General features: G+C 43.9%; 1 protein-coding gene across 4 annotated transcripts; it reads right to left on the bottom strand.

The window, feature by feature from the left end:
• Positions 1–229: 229 nt before the first annotated feature.
• Positions 230–17,966, bottom strand: STX2 (syntaxin 2). Of its 4 annotated transcripts, none has more exons than XM_062504303.1 (11): positions 17,905–17,966; positions 11,521–11,592; positions 10,941–11,040; positions 9,588–9,662; positions 9,111–9,184; positions 8,747–8,855; positions 6,396–6,469; positions 6,164–6,301; positions 4,675–4,785; positions 3,593–3,653; positions 230–2,266 (listed from the first exon to the last, which is right to left on the bottom strand). In XM_062504303.1, the coding sequence occupies exons 1-11, from the start codon at positions 17,932–17,934 to the stop codon at positions 2,112–2,114; spliced, it is 999 nt and encodes a 332-aa protein (XP_062360287.1). In that variant the 5' UTR covers positions 17,935–17,966; the 3' UTR covers positions 230–2,111. The 4 variants fall into 4 exon arrangements, with proteins under 4 accessions (XP_062360287.1, XP_062360289.1, XP_062360288.1 ...); XM_062504304.1 differs by having other exon boundaries at positions 2,137–2,266; positions 3,526–3,653; XM_062504305.1 differs by lacking the exon at positions 3,593–3,653.
• Positions 17,967–19,909: the final 1,943 nt, after the last annotated feature.

Genomic DNA, 19,909 nt, shown 5'->3' with positions numbered 1-19,909 from the left:
TCAATGAAACCTTGGTGTCTCTTACCCCAACATTTCTGTAAAAGCCTCCCCCATGGGCACAGCTTAAATTAAAAGATCCCATTGTTTTCTTCAGAATTATCTCCACATCTTTTTGGTAAAAAGTTGCAGAAAAGACACGACCTCAGCCCGTGTTTGATGCAAGTGTAAAAACCCACCTGGGAATCTCCCCAGGGCCAGTGACCCCATGGACACAACCAGACACAGGAGCTCGCTCGGATGAGTTTATTAGTGCACAGGTTAGAGATTTCCTCCCCTCCAACCTCCAAAGAGGCTCATGTGAAAAGATCTGGTTTGCTTTAAAACAAACTCTCTGAGGCAGCTGTTCAACAAGAAGTAAAAACTGTGGAGCAGCCTATTCAAATGTCTCATCTTGATGGGCATATTACTGCATTACAGAGAAAAAAATTCAACATGACAGATTTTGAGGGTCAGTTTACATAACCAGCTGGTAAACAGCAGGAACGATTTCCCCCATCTAATTTGCATATCTGTATAAATAATATTTACTGATAAAAATCTAGAAAACTACAGAATAAAAAATATTTACCTAGAATGAGCATTAAGGCAACCAATCCTTCCTTACTTTGCATGTAAACTTCCTCACAAACACCAGTGAGCATTCTGGACTCAGAGGTAAAAGAAATTTGTTCATTGTTGAAGCCGAACTTTACAAGTGACTTCTTTATGGCTGACTTGTAAAGAGACCAATAATAATCATAACAAGAATATTTGCTTTCTTTTTGAAACATGTTTGACATCTGAATAGCTCCAGCATATTCACAGTATACCTGGACAGCAAAGCAGGAATATTCATACATACAATAGAAATTGTAAACTTTGCTGAATTTCATGAAGTCTGAATTCTCGCTTACTGAGTAACTTTGATCTCAGACACTTTCAACAGAACCTAAGTTTAAGGATTCTAAACTTGTAGAACTGAGTTACTGCAGTCAACTGAGAGCTGAATATCTGAAAACATTGAAGAGTATCTTTTAGACTACGTTTAAAAAGGCACAAATTATCCTCTCCTCTATTTCTCTTTGTGTGTAAATATATCTACATATCTACATGGATATGCTTGGACAACGAGGAGTCACAAACCCAGGTTACAAGTACTTTACACACAAAAATACAAAAATAACCTGTAACATTAAATGCAATTATTTGGGTACTTTGGAATCCTTTGAAGCTTTCAAGCTGTGCAAGCTGGCGTTACAACAGGCACATGTGCACCAAAACACTTCACCCATGTTAGAGCCACACAGATTTCATAACAAATCAGTGTCTTAGTTTGTATCCTCTGTGTACGTGCTGTATTCATACATCAGCATTAGCAAACCCCAACAAGAGAACTTGATTTGGCTTCATAAAGTCATTTTTGTCATATCCACATAAGCAGTGAGGCTAAACTGATCCATCAGTCTCCTTTGCACAAGAACTACCTGTAAAATTACCTGCTCAAGTGCAGATTCAGCATTTCAGAGCTGTATGCTTTTACCAGAAATGTTGCAACTAACTTTTTATTAACCATGAAGGAAGTATTTAAAGCAATTAACCTTGAGAGAAAAAAGAAAAAACTGGCAAGTGTAAAAAAGCCTTTTTTCTTTTTTCTTCTCAAGTATAATGCACTGGGCAGTTAAATGAGTAATCTGTTCAGGATAAAATATTTTAGCACTTGTTGGAGAAAGAGCAAAAAGTTTAAATAGGTTAAGGTGACTAAATAATTGATACACTTAAACACAAGGCTATATCTCATAAAAATATTCACAAGAGTGCTAACAAAGGCAGCACTGGCAAGGTACTTAAAAGTCATGATTAGAGTTAGGTTAGCAACAGGAAAAAAGGCAAACAGTCCAAACTCAATCGTCTCTCAACTCCCTATTTCAACTGTAACACTGAGATGTGAAAAAACCCAAAGTTACCTTAGCTCAAAACAAAGCTTCCATCATACAAGTGTTTAGTTTATGATGTAAAAACTATACACACCCTAATACATTCTGATCTTCATTTATGAGTAAACATTAAAGAGTGATTTTGCTTTCATTTTTAACCATTAGTGACAGGTCATCCTCGTGGAGCAGTGTCAGGCATCATCTGTGGAAGAGGTTTGGTTTTACTGCAGATGTTTTGGAGTTCCTGAAGGCTGGTGACTCTTGGAATGTGCTTGCTAGGACAGAGTTGTTGCTAGGATAATTCCAAGTATCAGAAGCAATACAGTTACACAGATTATTATGAACATCAATTTCTGCAGGGAAAAGAGAGAAAAGTTAGACTGAAATACTTTGTCAGAGACAGACTTGTTTAAATCTCTTCAGAGCCACAGTGATGCTGACACCAGGCTGAGTGCTGGGGTTTGCTTTCTGAGGAGCAATCACTGCTATGATTTCCTGCTGTCCCCTGTTTGTGACATACATGTAACCATGGTCACAAGACAGAGCCATCTGTGCAACATTTCTCTATTTTCCTTTACAGAATAATGGTTATTACTCATGCCCAACCTCTGTAAACACCATTAGAAACAGATGTAGGTCAAGTCTAAGTAGCTGCTCACTGCCACCCTCCTTGGATAAATATTTGCAGCCTGCTCAAACCTTTCCATCTGCACCCTTAGTGGAATTCAGCACAGGTCAGGAAAAACACAGGGCAGGCAGCAGCTCAGAGGGGCTGCAAGGGTTACAAAGGAGAGCTGGTTCTGTGTAAATGCAGAACCTGGGTCAGGTTCTGGGTCAGGTATTCCTGCCTGCAGGCAATGACCCAGTGATTCTGCTCCCTGCCCACAAAGCAGAGCTGAGAGGAATCTCCAACACCAGAACAAAACCTTGGATATTAAAGGAGGGTTAGTAGAGAAATGTGAATTCCTGATGAGCTGTCTGAACTGGCACCTGCTCATGCTGCTCTGTGCAGAGCTCAAAGACACTGATGTCAAAAGCTGCATTTCTGCAGCACTCAGAGGGGTTGACTGCTACTGCCCACTTAGCCTGCTAAGCACTACCTGGACAAGAAAAGGTTCTTTACTACAGCAAAAACAGGAACCTTGAAAGAAATACCCCATGTCCTAAACACTTTGTGATCTCCCAGTGTTTCACTTTGTCTAGCATTAATGAACACTTTCAAAGTAAGAAATTTGAAGATGTTCTCCAAGCTGTAACAGCCAACTTCATCAGGCATCTACTTTTTAAAATAACTCTACTTAAACCCACGGAAGCCCCCACTGGATAAAGTCCCAAGTGCACTCAGCATTCCATATTGTTTTGTTTTTCAGCCCAGAAACAGTCATTCCAAGAGCAGGGAGCCAACCCTGGGCTGCTTGCTGCCCTTTGTGCCCCGGGCAGGTCCCAGCAGGGTCACTGCAATTGTCACAGCATGCACAGCCAGGACCTGCCCCAGGTCCTGCAGGGATCACCAGAGAGCAGGGTCCTGGCACTCAGCCCTCCCCACTGCAGCACCAAGGGTTAGCAGAACAAGACACAGAAAATGAGCCAAATTAGTTGATTAGTTACTTACTGCCACAGTGGCAGGAAGCCATGCATGCTGAGGTTATCCGAGCATCACCGAACACCCACAGACAAACCAATAATTAGAGCTACTATGGCAATCAACACCACTGACACAATGATAATTATCCACATTTTCTGTCAAAAAACAAGGTGTCGTTAATATTAAGCACATTAACACCTGCATTTACTTTCAATTTTTCAAGTAGTTTTTAGATCCACAAACACTTGTATTAAAGCCTCCCGTATTCTTAAATCGACATAAATTTACCTGTATGATCTTGCAGATGCAAGAATGAACATTTTAAAACTGTAAACTGATGGGATTAATGCCAATACAGATACCAGAGATGATACAAGCACCATTTACATACATATTGAGTGGGCTCTTTTAACACTCCTGAAAAGATCTTTTGTAAAGCATCAGGCCTGTTATCTCTATGTAGATCTCTATCTATAGAAAATGAATTATTCCCTCAAATCCACTCAGAGCCTCACTGAATTGCACAGCACATCAAAAGGGGAAATTGGAATGTAAAAATAAACTACTTAGCAGTCTGATATCAGAATATATTATTTGGTGTCTGATGGGAAGAAAGCTACCCAAACAAAACAAGCACCATGGAAAGTGCTGGAACATTCCCTTGAACTCCATTCCTCCACAAATTCAGTGCCATGGCACAATGCCACACCCCTTCCAGAGGGAAGATACCCCTAATTTATCTGTAAAACTAAAAATTACAAGCAGAATTTGAAAATTAAAAAAGGCTATTTCAGCAAAAGCACTTTTATTTTTCCTGCTACCAAATAGATTTTATAGCTTTAAATCCAGGTAAATTTACTTGTGATAAACAGCCAAAAACATTTAAGGTTATTTAGAATCCGAATAATTTAAGGTATTGTGAAAGCTGGTAAGAAAAACATGTGAATTTATCCAGTGGAATAATACATTAATTCTTCTTTTGGGGTTTTTACACTGGGTAATGGCAGCTCTGAGTGGAAAATTGTGGACACAGTCTTAGCTGTGCATGAACTGCTGATCTGTCCTCTACTGGTATTACAAATTTTCAATATTAACTACAGCAAAATAATTCACGTTGGAAACATTCCTATGCTAAATGAAAATACTGCCTGGCACAATTACAGCAAGACAACATACCCTGCGTGCTTTGCTCTGATATTTCACTGCCTTTTTTGTCTCTTCTTTTGCATGTTCCACATAATCTGTCGCATTCATCACGTTCTTTTCTATGTTGTTGATCATTTCACCCTTAGAAGGAAATTTTGAAGAAAAATCACATTATTGGAATGCATGGATCTTTGTTTAATGAATCTAAAGAAAGGCTCTAGAACATCAATTACTTTCACAAATCAATGATGCACGTACTGGGGATGCCATTCTTTCTGCTTGGGCAGGTAAAGGGAAAATGGAATGAGAAGCAAAGGCTCCCAGTTCCCACCAAACAAGGAATGCTCATGAGCAGGGCAGGAGGATTTCTCCCTCGTGCAGGAACAAGAAGTACCCAGCTGCAAACATCCCCGGGGTGGGAGGGATGTTTGAGCAGCCAAAGCTGAGTGACACACTCACACCAGAAACCCTGGTGTGTCCCACGTGGGAAAGGATACTGACTATTCCCACACAAGGTTCAACGGCTGCCTAGGAAATAAATACACACATGGAGCTCAGAGCTCAGGGATTAGGATGTCAGTGCATGACAAATTCAAATTAATGATGAGGAATGACATTTGGCAATGAAATGGAGGGCTGGTGGGAAATGACAGTAAGTCTGTTACCTGTGTCTCTGTCCATCAGAAATAATCAGCAGCAGAAAACAGCAAAGCATTACGGAATGATGCACAAGTAACTTCTGTTCATGTGTCATTCAAAAGAAACCTGCTACCAATTTCTCTTGGCTGTATATTTAATATCAAACAACAAAGGCCTTCTAGAACAAAACTCAATTACCACATTACCAATTGCCCATTACCAAAAAACCAGGCAAGTTTTTCTAACTTGCTTTTCAGGCAAGTTTCTCTTCTAACACTATTCTTTTCACTTTCCTGCAGAAGTCAGCCCATTTTAAGATCAAAGTTAAAAATACTTTTGTTGGATAATTGGTATTTAAAGACTAAAAAGAGAACAGATTTATGTACATGTCAAGACAAAGCTTATGAATTCAAGAGATGACTTGAAGGACTTGTCAAGCCCTTGACATTCACCTTGGTGAACACAGAATTGCACTTCTGCATGAAGTGCAAGGTGCACACAGCTTTGCTGACACACCTGTTATTCCACTGTGGCTGACAATCCAAAATCCCCCAGGCATTAACAGTGTTCCACGAGATAGCTTTTCTCACTAAAACATGCACAAAGATGTTCCAGCCTAGTGCAATTAATCGTATTGAAGAAAATATTAAATATACTGGAAGGCAAGTCTGTGGTCAGTTACTGAAAGCATAAGGACATTGAGATGGTCAATTTGTCCACAACAAAACAAAAAACCTCCGGTGGTTAAGTTCCATATGTTCCAATCACAGCCCAGAATCACTCCAGATCTGTCTGGATACAATCAACTGCTTGTGCACGTCGCAAAGAGGAAGAGTGAGGAGAAGCCCTGCCCATAGCTGTGTCTGCAGGGGCTCCTTACCTGGGTCTCAACAAACATTGCCATGTCCATGAACATCTCGTGCAGCTCCCTGATGCTGGACTCCAGCTTCATGATGTCCTTGTGGCGCGACTCGATCTCGTTCAGGGCCTGCCTGGTGATCTGGGAGTCTGAGATGATCTGACAAGGACAGACACACGGACACACCTGAGTGCCAGCACTGCTGGGAGGAGCAGCAGGACACGGGAGACACGAGTGGCCCAGGAGTACATACATCAGAAGTGAAAATGGAAGGATTGCCACTCTCTAACATTTCCTCCAGCTCCTCATCAGTGGTGGTCTTCCCAGCTGCAATAAGAACAACAGGACTTCCCATAACATCACTGACTCAGTACTGAACAGAACATTTCACCACCCAGGAGGATGACAATTCAAAGACAATTCTTGCATTGAGATTTTGCAGGATAAAACCCAATTTTCAGCCACTAGACTAATTTTAGGCACTTTTTAGACACCTTCCAAGGTAGATACTATACTTCAAAGTAAAGTCAGGAACCTTTCTAAATACTCCTAATAATGAATTGGAAGTAAGTCATATGTGAGTCAGTCAACAAATGATTAAAGCACATATAACAGAAGCACTGATTTTATGGATTTAATGGATTTACCAAGTGTCCTTGTAGACAAAAATGGGACCAATAAAAAGAGCTGTTATCCTGTTAGGCATGTTAATTTTGGAATGGCTTTTAATAAAACTTGCTGTTTCAGAAAGCAGCTTCTCTTGATGCTTCATTTAGAGTTGCAACATTGGAAGTAAATGAAGCAAAGGAAAAAGATAATTTCTTTAATAATTTTCAATCGTAAGGAAATTATTGAGTTTTTCTCTTTTCTTCACAGCTGTTTTAAGAAGAGTAATGTCAAGGAGTTTGTGCCATGCAGTAAAATTGTTTCTTTTCTCTCACAGTCTCTGAGATGCTGTGCAAGACCTCTGAAGCTTCGTACCATATTTAATGAACAAGAAGCAAGGGAGGCACTGACACCAGCTAACAGGTTTAGGGTTAGGGTTAAGTTCAGGTTTAGGTTTAGGTTTAGGTTCAGGTTCAGGGTTAGGGTTAGTGTTAGGGTTAGGGTTTGGGTTAGGTTCGGGTTGAGGGTTAGGGGTTAGGGCTAGGTTCAGGGTTAGGGTTAGGGTTAGGGTTAGGGTTAGGGTTAGGGTTAGGTTCAGGTTCAGCTTTTGGTTTAGGGTTAGGTCTAGGGTTAGGTTCAGGTTCAGGGTTAGGTTTAGTGTTAGGGTTAGGGATGGGGTTAGGGTTAGGTTCAGGTTGAGGGTTAGGGTTAGGGGTTAGGGTTAGGTTCAGGTTGAGGGTTAGGGTTAGGGGTTAGGGTTAGGTTCAGGTTCAGGTTCAGGGTTAGGGTTAGGGTTGGGGTTAGGTTTAGGGTTAGGGGTTAGGGTTAGGTTCAGGGTTAGGGTTAGGTTCAGGTTCAGGGTTAGGGTTAGGGTTGGGGTTAGGGTTAGCGTTGGGGTTGGGGTTAGGTTCAGGTTGAGGGTTAGGGGTTAGGGTTAGGTTCAGGTTCAGGGCTAAGGTTAGGGTTAGGTTCAGGTTCAGCTTTTGGTTTAAGGTTAGGGTTAGGTTCAGGTTCAGCTTTTGTTTTATGGTTAGGTTTAGGGTTAGGTTCAGCTTCAGGGTTAGGGTTAGGTTTAGGGTTAGGGGTTAGGGTTAGGTTCAGGGTTAGGGTTAGGGTTAGGTTCAGGTTCAGGGTTAGGGTTAGGTTTAGGGTTAGGGGTTAGGGTTAGGTTCGGGTTGAGGGTTAGGGTTAGGTTCAGGTTCAGCTTTTGGTTTAGGGTTAGGTTTAGGGTTAGGTTCAGGTTCAGGGCTAGTGTTAGGGTTAGGGTTAGGTTCAGGGTTAGGGTTAGGGTTAGGGGTTAGGGTTAGGGTTAGGTTCAGGTTCAGCTTTTGGTTTAGGGTTAGGTTTAGGGTTAGGTTCAGGTTCAGGGCTAGGGTTAGGGTTAGGGTTGGGGTTAGGGTTGGGGTAAGGGTTAGGTTCAGGTTCAGGGCTAGGGTTAGGGTTGGGGTTAGGGTTAGGGTTGGGGTAAGGGTTAGGTTCAGGGTTAGGGTTAGGGTTAGGTTTAGGGTTAGGGTTAGGTTCAGGGTTAGGGTTAGGGTTAGGGTTCAGGTTCAGGGTTAGGGTTGGGGTTAGGGTTGGGGTTAGGGTTAGGTTCAGCTTCAGGGTTAGGGTTAGGGTTAGGGTTAGGGTTAGGGTTAGGTTCAGGTTCAGCTTTTGGTTTAGGGTTAGGTTTAGGCTTAGGTTGAGGTTCAGGGTTAGGGTTAGGGTTAGGGTTAGGGTTAGGGTTAGGGTTAGGGTTAGGTTCAGGGTCATGGTTAGGTTTAGGGTTAGGGTTAGGGTTAGGTTCAGGTTCAGGGTTAGGGTTAGGGTTAGGTTTAGTGTTAGATTCAGTTTCAGGTTGAGGGTTAGGGTTAGGGTTAGGGCTACGTTTAGGGTTAGGTTCAGGGTTAGGGTTAGGTTGAGGTTCAGGGTTAGGGTTAGGGGTTAGGTGTAGGATTAGGGTTAGGGGGTTAGGATTAGGTTTAGGGTTAGGTTCAGAAGCACACTGGGGTCACTCACTGATCTCCAACTGCCTCTGGATCCGGCCCTTGCTGCGCTCCCGGAACAGCGTCTGCGTCTCGTTGTACTCGGTCATCACCTCCACAAACTTGTGTGCCAGCACTGAGTGCTGGGCAGGGACAGACAGGGGGACACGGGGGCAGCAGAGAGGGACAGACAGGGAAATCAGACAGGGACAGACAGGGGGACAGAGAGGGAAATCAGACAGGGCCATTTCTGTCACACAGCAACAGCTCTGCACAACATCTCCCAGTGGTACTTCCAGCCCAACAAAGCACCCCACGAGTTGTGAAATGAGTTCAGAACATTTCATCTCATTCCCCACCAGAATCCATGGATTTTCTCTAAGCTGAAGGGATCCTACCTGTGTTTTTCTGATCCTGAGGTCCACTGATGTCCGATTAGCATTCTCACCCTGATCAAAACTCTGCTCAATAGCTGAGAACAAGACAAGAGTACTGAGTCAATGGCAGTTATTTAACAGCTCAATTACTTTGTAGTTATTATTATTTTTTTTCAAAGGTACAAGTTGCCCAGAGACATGTGCAACATTTCAGGGGAGAAGGATGGCAGTGATATATAAGTAAAAATTTTAAATAATTTTGATAATTGGTAGAGATCTTTAAACATAGTAGCTGCTTTTAATCACTCTTAACAGAGTCACACTGGAAGAAATTTAAAGTAAGTAATTTTGCAGTTCAAGTTAATCTTCTTCCAAAATATCATCCCCCAAAAAGCACTTCAGTTGCCTAAGACATTTCTGTATGGAGGAATTACTTTGCATTGGGATTTTCTAGGTTATTTCTGAAAGCCAGGAGTTTTAGTTGTCCTCACAACCTACCCTTTAGCCTGGCCCGGATTTTATTAGCAATCTTCTTTATTTCTTCATTTAGTTCTTCAAGTTCTTCCTTTGTTCCTTTAAAAAATATATTTTTCAGCTGTTAATTACCGCTAACAGTAAGTCAGCAAGAGTCTATGAATCTACCTTGCAATCCCAGAATTTTATTCAGTACAACTATCGGAGTTGAAGATTATTATCTCCTTAAGTACTTTAAACACTGTTTTTATAACAGCAACCATCAGGTTCCTCCTTCTTATGACAGGCTTACACCTGGGAGACATTATTACCAAATCTGCAACTAAACCAGGTGATAAACAGTTTCTTTGAGACTTCCAGGGTAATGTTAATTTGCTAGTCAAAGTTCAGTGTCACTGAGTTGTAAGGACAGGTGGAACACAGATCTCTGTCCCCTTTCTGTGCTGCGCACCACGAGAGCACTGACAGCCCCTGGCACACCTGGGCCAGGCACCAGCTGTGCCATTCTGGGGGGCTGCACCCCCAGCGCTGGGGCAGAGCTCTGCTACATCCCTGTCACACCCAGGGCACCACATGCACAGGAGCAGCCCCAGCTCCCAGGAGCTGCCACCTCCACAGCCAGGGGAGCCCTGCCTAAACCTGAGAGCCACTGCAAAAGCAGCTGCAGGAATGCAAACACACACCGAGGAAGGAGAACAGGGGGACAGGATACAGTAACACCCCAAGTTCAGTTTCCAACGACAAGGTGAAATAACAAGATAAATGTGAAGGCAGCATTGCAACACCCAAACAAGAAATATCTCGGCATCTTTTCTTCCCTTTTCTCTGAGCCCTGCCCAGCAGCACAGCCATGCTGGAGAAAAGCGCTGAGAACAGGGAAGGTTCCAGGGCTCGGGGCAAGCACAACTGCACTGCCAGCTTTGGGGCTAAAGCTCTAAAAATGGGGCTCCACATGGAACTGGGGCACTGCAGCAGCAGCTGGCCCTGAGGTCACACAGCACCTGGCCCTACTGAGGAACGAAAACAAGAACTGACAGCACAAGCTTCAGAATTTTCACAAATTAGAAGAAATGTAAGTAACCTCTCAATTTCTGAAGGAAATAAAACATTTTAAACTGAGTTTTGGTCTAGGAAAAGTTTGGATGATACAAGAAATATTCTGAACACACTTTTTTTTTTTTTCAAATGAGACTTAGAAAAGGTCAAAATAAACAAATTAAAGTATTAATTAAGTAATAAGAATGAAAATGTTTGCTCAGTGTTACATTTTGTATCCTGAACACCTGAAGTTCTATTGCTATGGACAGCTAAAACAAACAAACAGTATCTCAGAATATCAAGGCACAGTTATGTGACATCTTAACAATTATTACTCACTTCCTTCAGGATTTGGTGCTGACAGGATAATGCTGTGCTGCTTCTTCACTTCTTCCACATTTTGTGCTATTTTTGCTATGTTATTTCTAATTTCCTCAACCTAGAGGAAGAGAAATATGACAAAGAAGACAATAGAATAATTTAGGGACAATATTTAAAAAAAAAAAAAAAACACTAACAAAAGCCAAAATTATTTCATCTGCAAGTAGCAGAGAAAGAAATCCCAGCAGAAATGTCAACATTTAAACAGTCTGTAATTATTTTTTAAAATTAAAACCTGGTATTGTTAATAGCAAATATATTCTGAATGGCCAAAAACTTAAGTGCTAATATTCCTACTAAACAAACATTTTTGAATTATACTCGCAAATTTCTTGTTGACAGGAAATTAAAAACATTTCTCTGCAATAAATACAGTAAATACCCTGAAATAAACTGATAAAGCATTACTAACGTTTGTTTTGGCACGCACTTACAAACCATACTGGGGAAGATGAATTGTTAAACCTCACTACTGAAATCAAAAGGCACAGAGAGAAAACAGTCAGGCTTTAATCCATGGTGAAAACTGTAACTTTACCTGTTGGAAAAAGTCATCCATAAAATGATCTTTTTCAATGATAACTGTCTCGCCATCTTCATTTCCTTTATACTGTAAAGACAACAAACACAGATCTGTGGAATGCACGCCAGGCCACTGCTCTAAGGAACTCCAGCTCCTGCCACACAGCTACAGCACACCCAGCTTCACGCGCGGGCTGCAGAGCCGAAGGAGTTTTCCCTTCCTGAGCACTGGGGTGTGAAAACACGCAGAGCAGAGCAGGGAGAGCAACGCAGAGGGGCTGGGAGCCCCCTGGGACCCCGGCAGCCACAGCAAAGCCATGCACAGCTGCTGCCCTGCACACCGGGGCTGCCCCGGCCATTCCACTGGACCCCGATAAATCATTACGGACCCCGGAAACTCTGCACACCTCCCCAGCCAGGGCAATCTGCGGATCCTCAGTTTTTATCACGGGACAAGACACAATTAACATGCATCATATGAAGGCAAACAGCTCAAGCTTGTCTTCAAGACGCCTTTTTTTTTCTTACAAGGCCATCTGATCTTCTAGCACCCACTTTCCGCTCCTAACCTCTGATCCTATTACCCAAGAAGCTTGGTTCTGGTTTTATTAAATCACGTGAGACATGCATTGTTGGCATGACAATTCTACAATTTAATCCAGTGTCAACACTGCCATTATCTTATAAAGAAGTTACTGACAATTAAGATCCATGTGTCAAAATCTGGAGTGCCCCACAGGCTCAGGGAGAAGCGACAGACCTGGTGCCAGCTGCTGTCCTGCAGCTCAGGGAATGCATAAAGCCCTGGGGCAGCTCCTTGGCCAGAAAACACCTGGGTTTTGTGCTCAGGGGAAAGGATGGCCCAAGGGAAACACAGCAAACGAGAACTGCCCTCTGCAACAGCCTCTCAGCCTGGCTGTCACTGGGGACTCCATCCAGCACTCATTTTGGAGAGGTAACACTAGAACTCAAATTATCTGTCCTTACAGATTGCCATCAATTAACAGTCTTGCTTAACACAAATGAGGAAGTCTGTGCCCCAAGGGAGTCACCCCAAACTTCACCATTCCCAAGGCTGCATTGCTACCACGCTGCAAGCTCTAAGTTAATCATTGAGAAGGAGCTACATTTTAAAGACATTTAACTTCATTATCTATGCAAAAGAACACTTTCTGTTTATATTTACTGAGTAAAGAATAATTTTTCTGCTTGGACATAACTTCATCTTATATTTATTACTTGAACTAAAAAAGGTTTAAATACCATCTACCAAGAGATTCAGAATGTCAGCTTTTGGTTTGATCAGATTTTAATAAAACATGTAACACCTGGGTGAATCCTGAATGAATGAATGAAAGCAGAACTGTGACTCAGAAATGTCTGGAGCTGCTCAGCAGCTGACCATGACTGCCCAGCCCACAGCCTGTGCCATGAGTAATTCACTTTCCTACTTGGCTGCAATGATACCACTGACAGACAAGTTTGCTCTCTACAATTTGTTGAAGGATTTATGGCCAGCCTACTTCAGTCATCAGCACTTGAGACACCCCAGAAGTTTGTCAACCTCGGTTCTCTACATTCTTAAATCATCTCTTACCTAAAATACAGCTCATTCCTGACTCTTCAACTGATGTGCTTTTGTGCCTCTTTAGACAAGCACACAACTGACCAAGAGGTCCCTTTTATCAGAGTTTAGCAGAAACATACTGCTCTCCCTGGACTCCAGCTCCCCAGTGCAAGCAGTATCACAAGCAGCTGATAAAAGGTTTCACGTCAATGCAAAGAGCAATCTAATAAAGTCTGTTTGCAGCTCATACCTTGACCTTGGGACTCAAAGCCTGGGACACAGAGCTCCATAAACATTCACAGACCTATAAAATGCACGCAGGCAGGAGCTTGTGGTGCTTTGGCTGGGACAGAGTTAACTCTGCCAGGAGCTGGCAGGGGCTGGGGCTGGGGTTTGTGCAGGACCAGGGCTGATGACACTGGGATGTTCTGGTTACAGCACCCACAGAGTCAGGGCCTTTCCTGCTCCCCTCCACGGGGGCTGGGGGCACACAGGGGAGCAGCTGTCCCCAGGTGACCCAGGGGACACTGCAGAACACATGGCACTATGCTCAGGGTGTGAAGCTGAAGCAAGCAGGAAGGAGGGCACCTTTAGTTTTAGGGCATTTTGTCTCCCCAGGTCACTGTTACATGTGACAAGAGCTTTTCTGGGGGTGGCTTGACCCCTGCCTGCCCATTGGAAGCAGGAAGGAATTCCCTTTTTTGCTTTGCTTGAGTGCAGCCCTTGCCTTACCAACTGAACTGCCTTTATTCTCAAACCACGAGTTTTGTCACTTCTGGAATTCTGCCCCATCCCAGCAGGGCGAGTGAGGGAGCAGCCATGTGCTGCTCTTGCTGCCAGCAGGGTTAAACTGCAGATATTCTCACAGCACCATTTCTCTGCTCCAGGCAGAAGCTATCCTGATGGTTTATGAAACTTCTGTCACTTCCACTACTTTACAGAATTGCAGAAATAAGTCAGGCTGGAGATATCTTAGCAATTACTGACCTTTGAAACAGCTTTTGACTGAAAAACGTTGACTGTTGCCTGCCCTTGAAATTGCACTCGAGGTTAGCTGTTTCTCAGTGCACATCACGTGTAGTCCTCTGGCAGCTGCAATAACCATGAGTGACCATCCTCCCAGGGAACCAGCCCCAAGCAGGGCCTTACAGAGCCTTGCAGCTTCTCCTCACAGCATCCCTGTGCCCAGGAACCCTTCTGCATCCCAGCAGCCAAGGAGAGCTTGCAGAGGCCAAGGAGAGCTGGGGCAGGTCAGTCATTAACACATTTGTAGCAGCAGTCCTGTACAACCACAGCCATGGCACTGTGAGCCCACTGCCATCACTGACCTCACAGTGCCAGGGCACGAAGGCGCAGCTCATCCTCATCCTCAACCTCGTCCTCGTCCTCATCCTCGTCCTCATCCTCATTCTCATCCTCGTCCTCGTCCTCATCCTCATCCTCGTCCTCATCCTCATCCTCGTCCTCGTCCTCATTCTCATCCTCGTCCTCATTCTCATCCTTGTCCTCATCCTCATTCTCATCCTCATCCTCGTCCTTGTCCTCGTCCTCATCCTCAGCAGTTCTGTGTCTGAGCCCAGCTTCATGTCACAGGGGAAAACAACAGCCGTGTTTTCCTGCTGCTGCAAAGCCTCATTCTGGGCTTGTTTCAGTGCCACCCAATTCCAACAGTTTGAACCTCTGTTATAAACTCTGGATTTTCACCTCTTCCTAAACAGTTCTGGGAGCACTGAGTGACTGTCCAAAAAAGTGTTTAGCAAAAAATCAGTGCAGTTTTGTATGAGTTACAGGTCCTTGCTTAAAAAATGCTGCAGTCAAATACAAACTTACAGACTGCTACGTTCTACTCATTTTCCAAGGATTATCTGTAACAGAGCTACATTAACAGTCATGAGTAAAGAAATATAAAAAACAAGTATTTTAAATGCTTTGTCAATCAAGCATGAAAAATGGATTCCAGTAGAGAGGTCTGCATCCACTTCAGCATGTCACAAAGGGGAAATTTGGGAGCCATAGTGCACGCCAAAAGATCTAAAGATCTGAGATCTAAACCAGCACTCTGCTTGGGCAGAGGGTTACATCTAACCTTGCTCTGAAATGCCTGAACAACAAAAACAAAGTGTAAGTTTTATTCCCACACCTTTAAAAGAACATGTTTGTAATACCTGAAGTTAGCTAAATGTGCTCGGATGGATGTCTGAACATGGATTGTACACATGGACATGGGTTGCACACATGAACATGGATTGTACATGAACATGGCTTGTACAGGGATTGTACACAGACATGGGCTGCACACATGAACATGGAATGTACGTGAACATGAGTTGTACAGCTCTTTGAGAGTGCTTCACATGGACCTATAGCTGTGAACACCAAACCACTGAAGGCTGGCAGCACATTCTGCAATCATAGCTATGTACTACTCATTTTCTTCTTCCCTAAACACCTACTATAGACCACTGCTGAAAACAATGTATTAGATCAGAGAACCTTTTAATCTCACACTTATTTGTGCTCAAAATTACTAAAACCAGTCTGGGATTTGTCCAATTGTCCCATTAATTCTATTAAAGGACAATTCAAACAGCTTACAGAGTAATTTAGAAATGACATTAAAACAACCCCCTAAAGTAGAACAAATAAAATTATGGCTGCTGTCTTCTGATAAAGCACATACTTTATAAAAGTTCTTTGAGCAAAGAAAACAAGAGGAAGCATCATTATCTGAAGGCTGTATAATCTGCATGTCATCAACCACTTCTTTCTCAACAACTGTTTAACAGCCTAAACATAGTGTATTAACAAAAATACCCGACAGTTACGTTAATGTTGTGTTTATGAGCCACAAACATTGATAGGCAGCATTTCTCCCTCTTCTTTATAATAATCTGGGAAAAATGAATGACAAAATATTTTGCTAGCTGCCCAATAAAGTCCAGGAACACACAAATGAGGACACAGGCAATTAGCATTTCTGCTAAAGGCAATGGTGTGCTCAGTTAAAACAGCTCAGTGCAGGCTGGGATCTTTCAAAGTCCTTGTGTACCACAGCAGTTCTGGGGGCAGACGGGGTGGAGGGAACTGCCAGGTGAGGTATGGCCAAAGAACACAGTGAAATCCCCGTGTGAAGGAAAACAGACAAGGTATAGTTATTTCTGAAGACTTTGCAGGCCTAGGCCTGTTTGAAAACCACAATGTCTGTGTTCTACTCTTAATGATTTAGCCAAATGAAGTACAATGAAATTACATTAATAAACCTAAATGCTTTGGAAAACAGGCAAACAATTGTTAACACCTTATTTCTTCAGATTCACTCTCCTTTTCAGAGCACCTTATCCATGTGTCTGGCATCTGTGTTCAAAGCGTTTATTCTGTGAAAGGAAAACCACCTCACAAAATCATTATATTTTTGACATTTCAGATAAAGATGTAAGATGGAAGCTGCTACTTCAGTGAGTTTCCTGTGGAAATGGGAATATCCATTTCCCTTGGATATGCAACTTTACAAAACTTGAGGTCAACTACACACTTATAATTGTGATGAAACATAGACCAGCTCTTCAGTAACTTTTACCTTCATTTGGTGTTTAAATATTTTCTTCATTAGAAGAAAAATTTTAAGTCTCTAAGCTATTTATTAATTCTACAGGCAGTGACAATTACATGGATGAACATATGAAGCACTTCAGCAATACTGGCAGATATATATTTAAAAAGCAGCCCAGCCCAGTGCAGTAATGTTTTCAGATGCCAAATACTAAATCTGGCTTAAAAATTCCTCTGTCCAGCTGCATTAAACACTTTTAACCCTGTCAATGGGGGGTGTGTCAGGGCGTGGAATTGGTTTCTTCCATTTACAGAAACACAGAACAGGATTACGTCTACAGGTATAGAATTATAAATATAAAGCAAATTTGGATCACTGTTGGTTCCTTCCTCCATCTGGGATGTGTGCACCAGCACTGAAATTTGGCACGTGTTCCCACAACCTGCGCATGTTTAGAAACAGGGAAAGGGAATAAGTATACCTGAAAGAAATGACACTGTTTTTTGGCGTGACTCCAAAACATCACTCCTGGTAGAGAAACTGTAATTTAATAATCCTAAAACCTTCCTGATACCAATTCATCCTTTCAGAGAGCAAGACAAAGAGACTGGTAATTCCATCACCAGAGATGGAACTCCTAAAATGCATTTTATGGTCCAGAAGGTGAAAGAGCCCCGGACCTGAATGCAGCTCAACACAGCCCAACTCCTACACATCCGTGGAGTACTGGAACTCTCAGAGGAACTCCTGTGTGCTCTCCATTTCCATTCCTTTTCAGGAAAAAAAACCCCAAAGCAAACCCAAAACAAAAACCCTTCAATATCCTTTTGTTTTACCCAAGCCATATCCTGTTGCAGACAGACCGACGGTGCCTCTCCCCAAACTAGCCCTTCTTTTTTAGGATACTGTTTCCAAAGCACAAATAAGGGAAAGGAAAAGGCAGCTACCATTTTGTAAACACGCGGAGAATGAAGCTGGCAGAGCGCTTTCCTGCCGCACCACGGCCCGAGAGCTCCCGGGCGGACAAACCGAGGCCAGCCCGCTACAGCCCGGCCGGCTGCAGCCCGCAATTACCGGGGAACGGGACGGAATTCGGTGCCGCCCAGGCCACGGAATTACCGGGAAACAGAACGGAATTCGGTGCCGCCCAAGCCGCTCCGCAGAGGCCGGGGAGAAGCGGAGCACGGCGCTACAGCAATCGCAGAGGGTGGAACCGCTGCCCGACCAGGGGATCCCGATCCCGATCCCGCTCCCGGCCCGCTCCCTCCCTCAGCGCCCCGCACCTCCGCCAGGTCAGCCAGCCGGTCCTTCATCCCCGCGGGCCCGCGCTGCCCGCCGCCCTCCGCGCTGCTTCCGCGGGGCCCGCCCGCAGCACCGCCCGCCCGCAGCACCGCCCGCCCGCAGCACCGCGCACGCTCGGCCTCACGGCGGGCGGGCCCGGCGGCGGCGGCGGCGGCGGCGACAGCGGCGGCCGTGCCCTCAGGGGCGGGGAAGGGGCACGGCGGATCGGGCACCGCTCCGGGCCGGTTCGGACACGCACGCAGCCCCCGGCTGGAGCCGGCCCTGTGTCACCTGCGGCAGGTGACCCGGTCACAGGGTGGGCCGCAGGGGCCCCGTCCCGTTCCAGCCCCGGGGGCTCCGGGGTTCCGTGGGTATGTGCGGGGGGCGCTCGGCACAGAAACCCTCGGGCCGGGAGAGCTCGGGGTGAGCCGGGCGGTACCAGGGGTGCGCGCCAGGGAGTTGCCATCCCGCCAGGGAATGGCCATCCCACCAGGAAATTGTCATCCCACCAGGGAATGGTCATCCCACCAGGGAATTGTCATCCCACCAGGGAATGGTCATCCCGCCAGGGAATTGTCATCCCACCAGGGAATGGTCATCCCACCAAGGAATGGTCATCCCACCAGGAAATTGTCATCCCACCAGGGAATGGTCATCCCACCAGGGAATGGTCATCCCACCAGGGAATGGTCATCCCACCAAGGAATTGTCATCCCGCCAGGGAATTGTCATCCCGCCAGGGATCCCCACAAGGGATTGGATCTCGGTTGTGGGAGATTGTCATGAGAGAAGGAGTTGTACAAGGGTGTGATCTGGTTATTTTTCAGTGGTACAGGCTTGTCTTAAAGGCCTGAGGGTTTGTAAGAGGGCTCTGGAAGGCAGTGCTCCATTACACCAGCCCTCAGCTGCATCTCCAAACACCTCGTACCGCTGCCTTTGACTTGCTGTGTTTGCCTGTGGCACACTTGCTGGGTTTGTTCACAGTTGACCCGAGTTAAGATACAAGAAATGTAAAGGCCTTTTGAAAGCAGTTATTCTGCTGATTACCTACGGACCTCTCATGATCTAACACTGCTGAAGTATTTTGCTGCCTTTGCAGAACGGAGTTATCTGGAGCAGGTGTTTTGTTCATCCTCTGAACTGAACACTTAATTATACATGCTGATAAAGCAAATGCTAAAAACTAGATTCAACACAGTAATTTATCTTCTTAATAATGAAATAAGTGTTTGCCAGGAGCTCAGATGCTATGGGAGTGAATTTTTAATTATTCCACATTAAAATGCTAAATAGTTTGCAGGAAAAATGTAGTTTACTAATAAATTCGTTACAATATTAAGAGATAACTAAAGCACAGTGAATGCTATATACATGATTACAGATTGCTTCCTCCCCCCCACTCCCCCCCGTGTTTATATTCTTTAAAACTGCCAAACTCCACTAATGTGGCTTTATGGTCTCCTACTTATAAACACGTTCCTTTTTGTCAAAAGAGGAGGTGGAATTCACAAGGGTTTTACCAGGATAGTATTGTGCTGAGAAAAATAAAAGATGAGTTGCATATTCTGAAAAAATAATCCTGACACCTAGAGGCGCTCAGCAAAAATGCCACACAAACTCATCTCAAAAAGGGAAGGCAAATTCAACATGCCAGTGATTTTTCCAAGAAAATTTCACACAACATTTGGATTGGCAAAAATTCCAGCACACTCCAGGCACTCTTGTAAAGCTTTGTGTGTATTTTGTGTCTACGTCAGAGGAAAGGAACAAGAAATAAACTGTTTGTATACATCACCTGCCATGAAATACTTTCCTTATCAATTCCATCCATTCAGATATATGTAAAAACACATCATTTATTCATTCTAGATCATGGGGACAGCAACAAAGATAATAAAAGTATATTGGCTTAAAAAAAAATCCAGAGACCTTAAACATCAGAGCAAACCCATGAACTTGGTATTTATAGACATATGCAAAACTCGTATGTTCTTCGACAGTTTTCAA

This window comes from Cinclus cinclus, chromosome 17, assembly GCF_963662255.1.
Source record: "Cinclus cinclus chromosome 17, bCinCin1.1, whole genome shotgun sequence".
Classification (NCBI taxonomy): domain Eukaryota; kingdom Metazoa; phylum Chordata; class Aves; order Passeriformes; family Cinclidae; genus Cinclus; species Cinclus cinclus.
Note: the sequence above shows the minus strand (reverse complement) of the source record. Positions and strands in the feature narration are given on the sequence as shown.

Excerpts from the sequence above, each read along its gene's own strand:
- STX2 (XM_062504303.1), bottom strand. The coding sequence starts at position 17,934 with ATGAAGGACCGGCTGGCTGACCTGGCGGAG. Across the intron at positions 11,041-11,520 it reads TGGATGACTTTTTCCAACAG|GTTGAGGAAATTAGAAATAA; the intron begins GTAAAGTTACAG and ends CTCTTCCTCTAG. Across the intron at positions 6,302-6,395 it reads CTTCCATTTTCACTTCTGAT|ATCATCTCAGACTCCCAGAT; the intron begins GTATGTACTCCT and ends TGTCCTTGTCAG.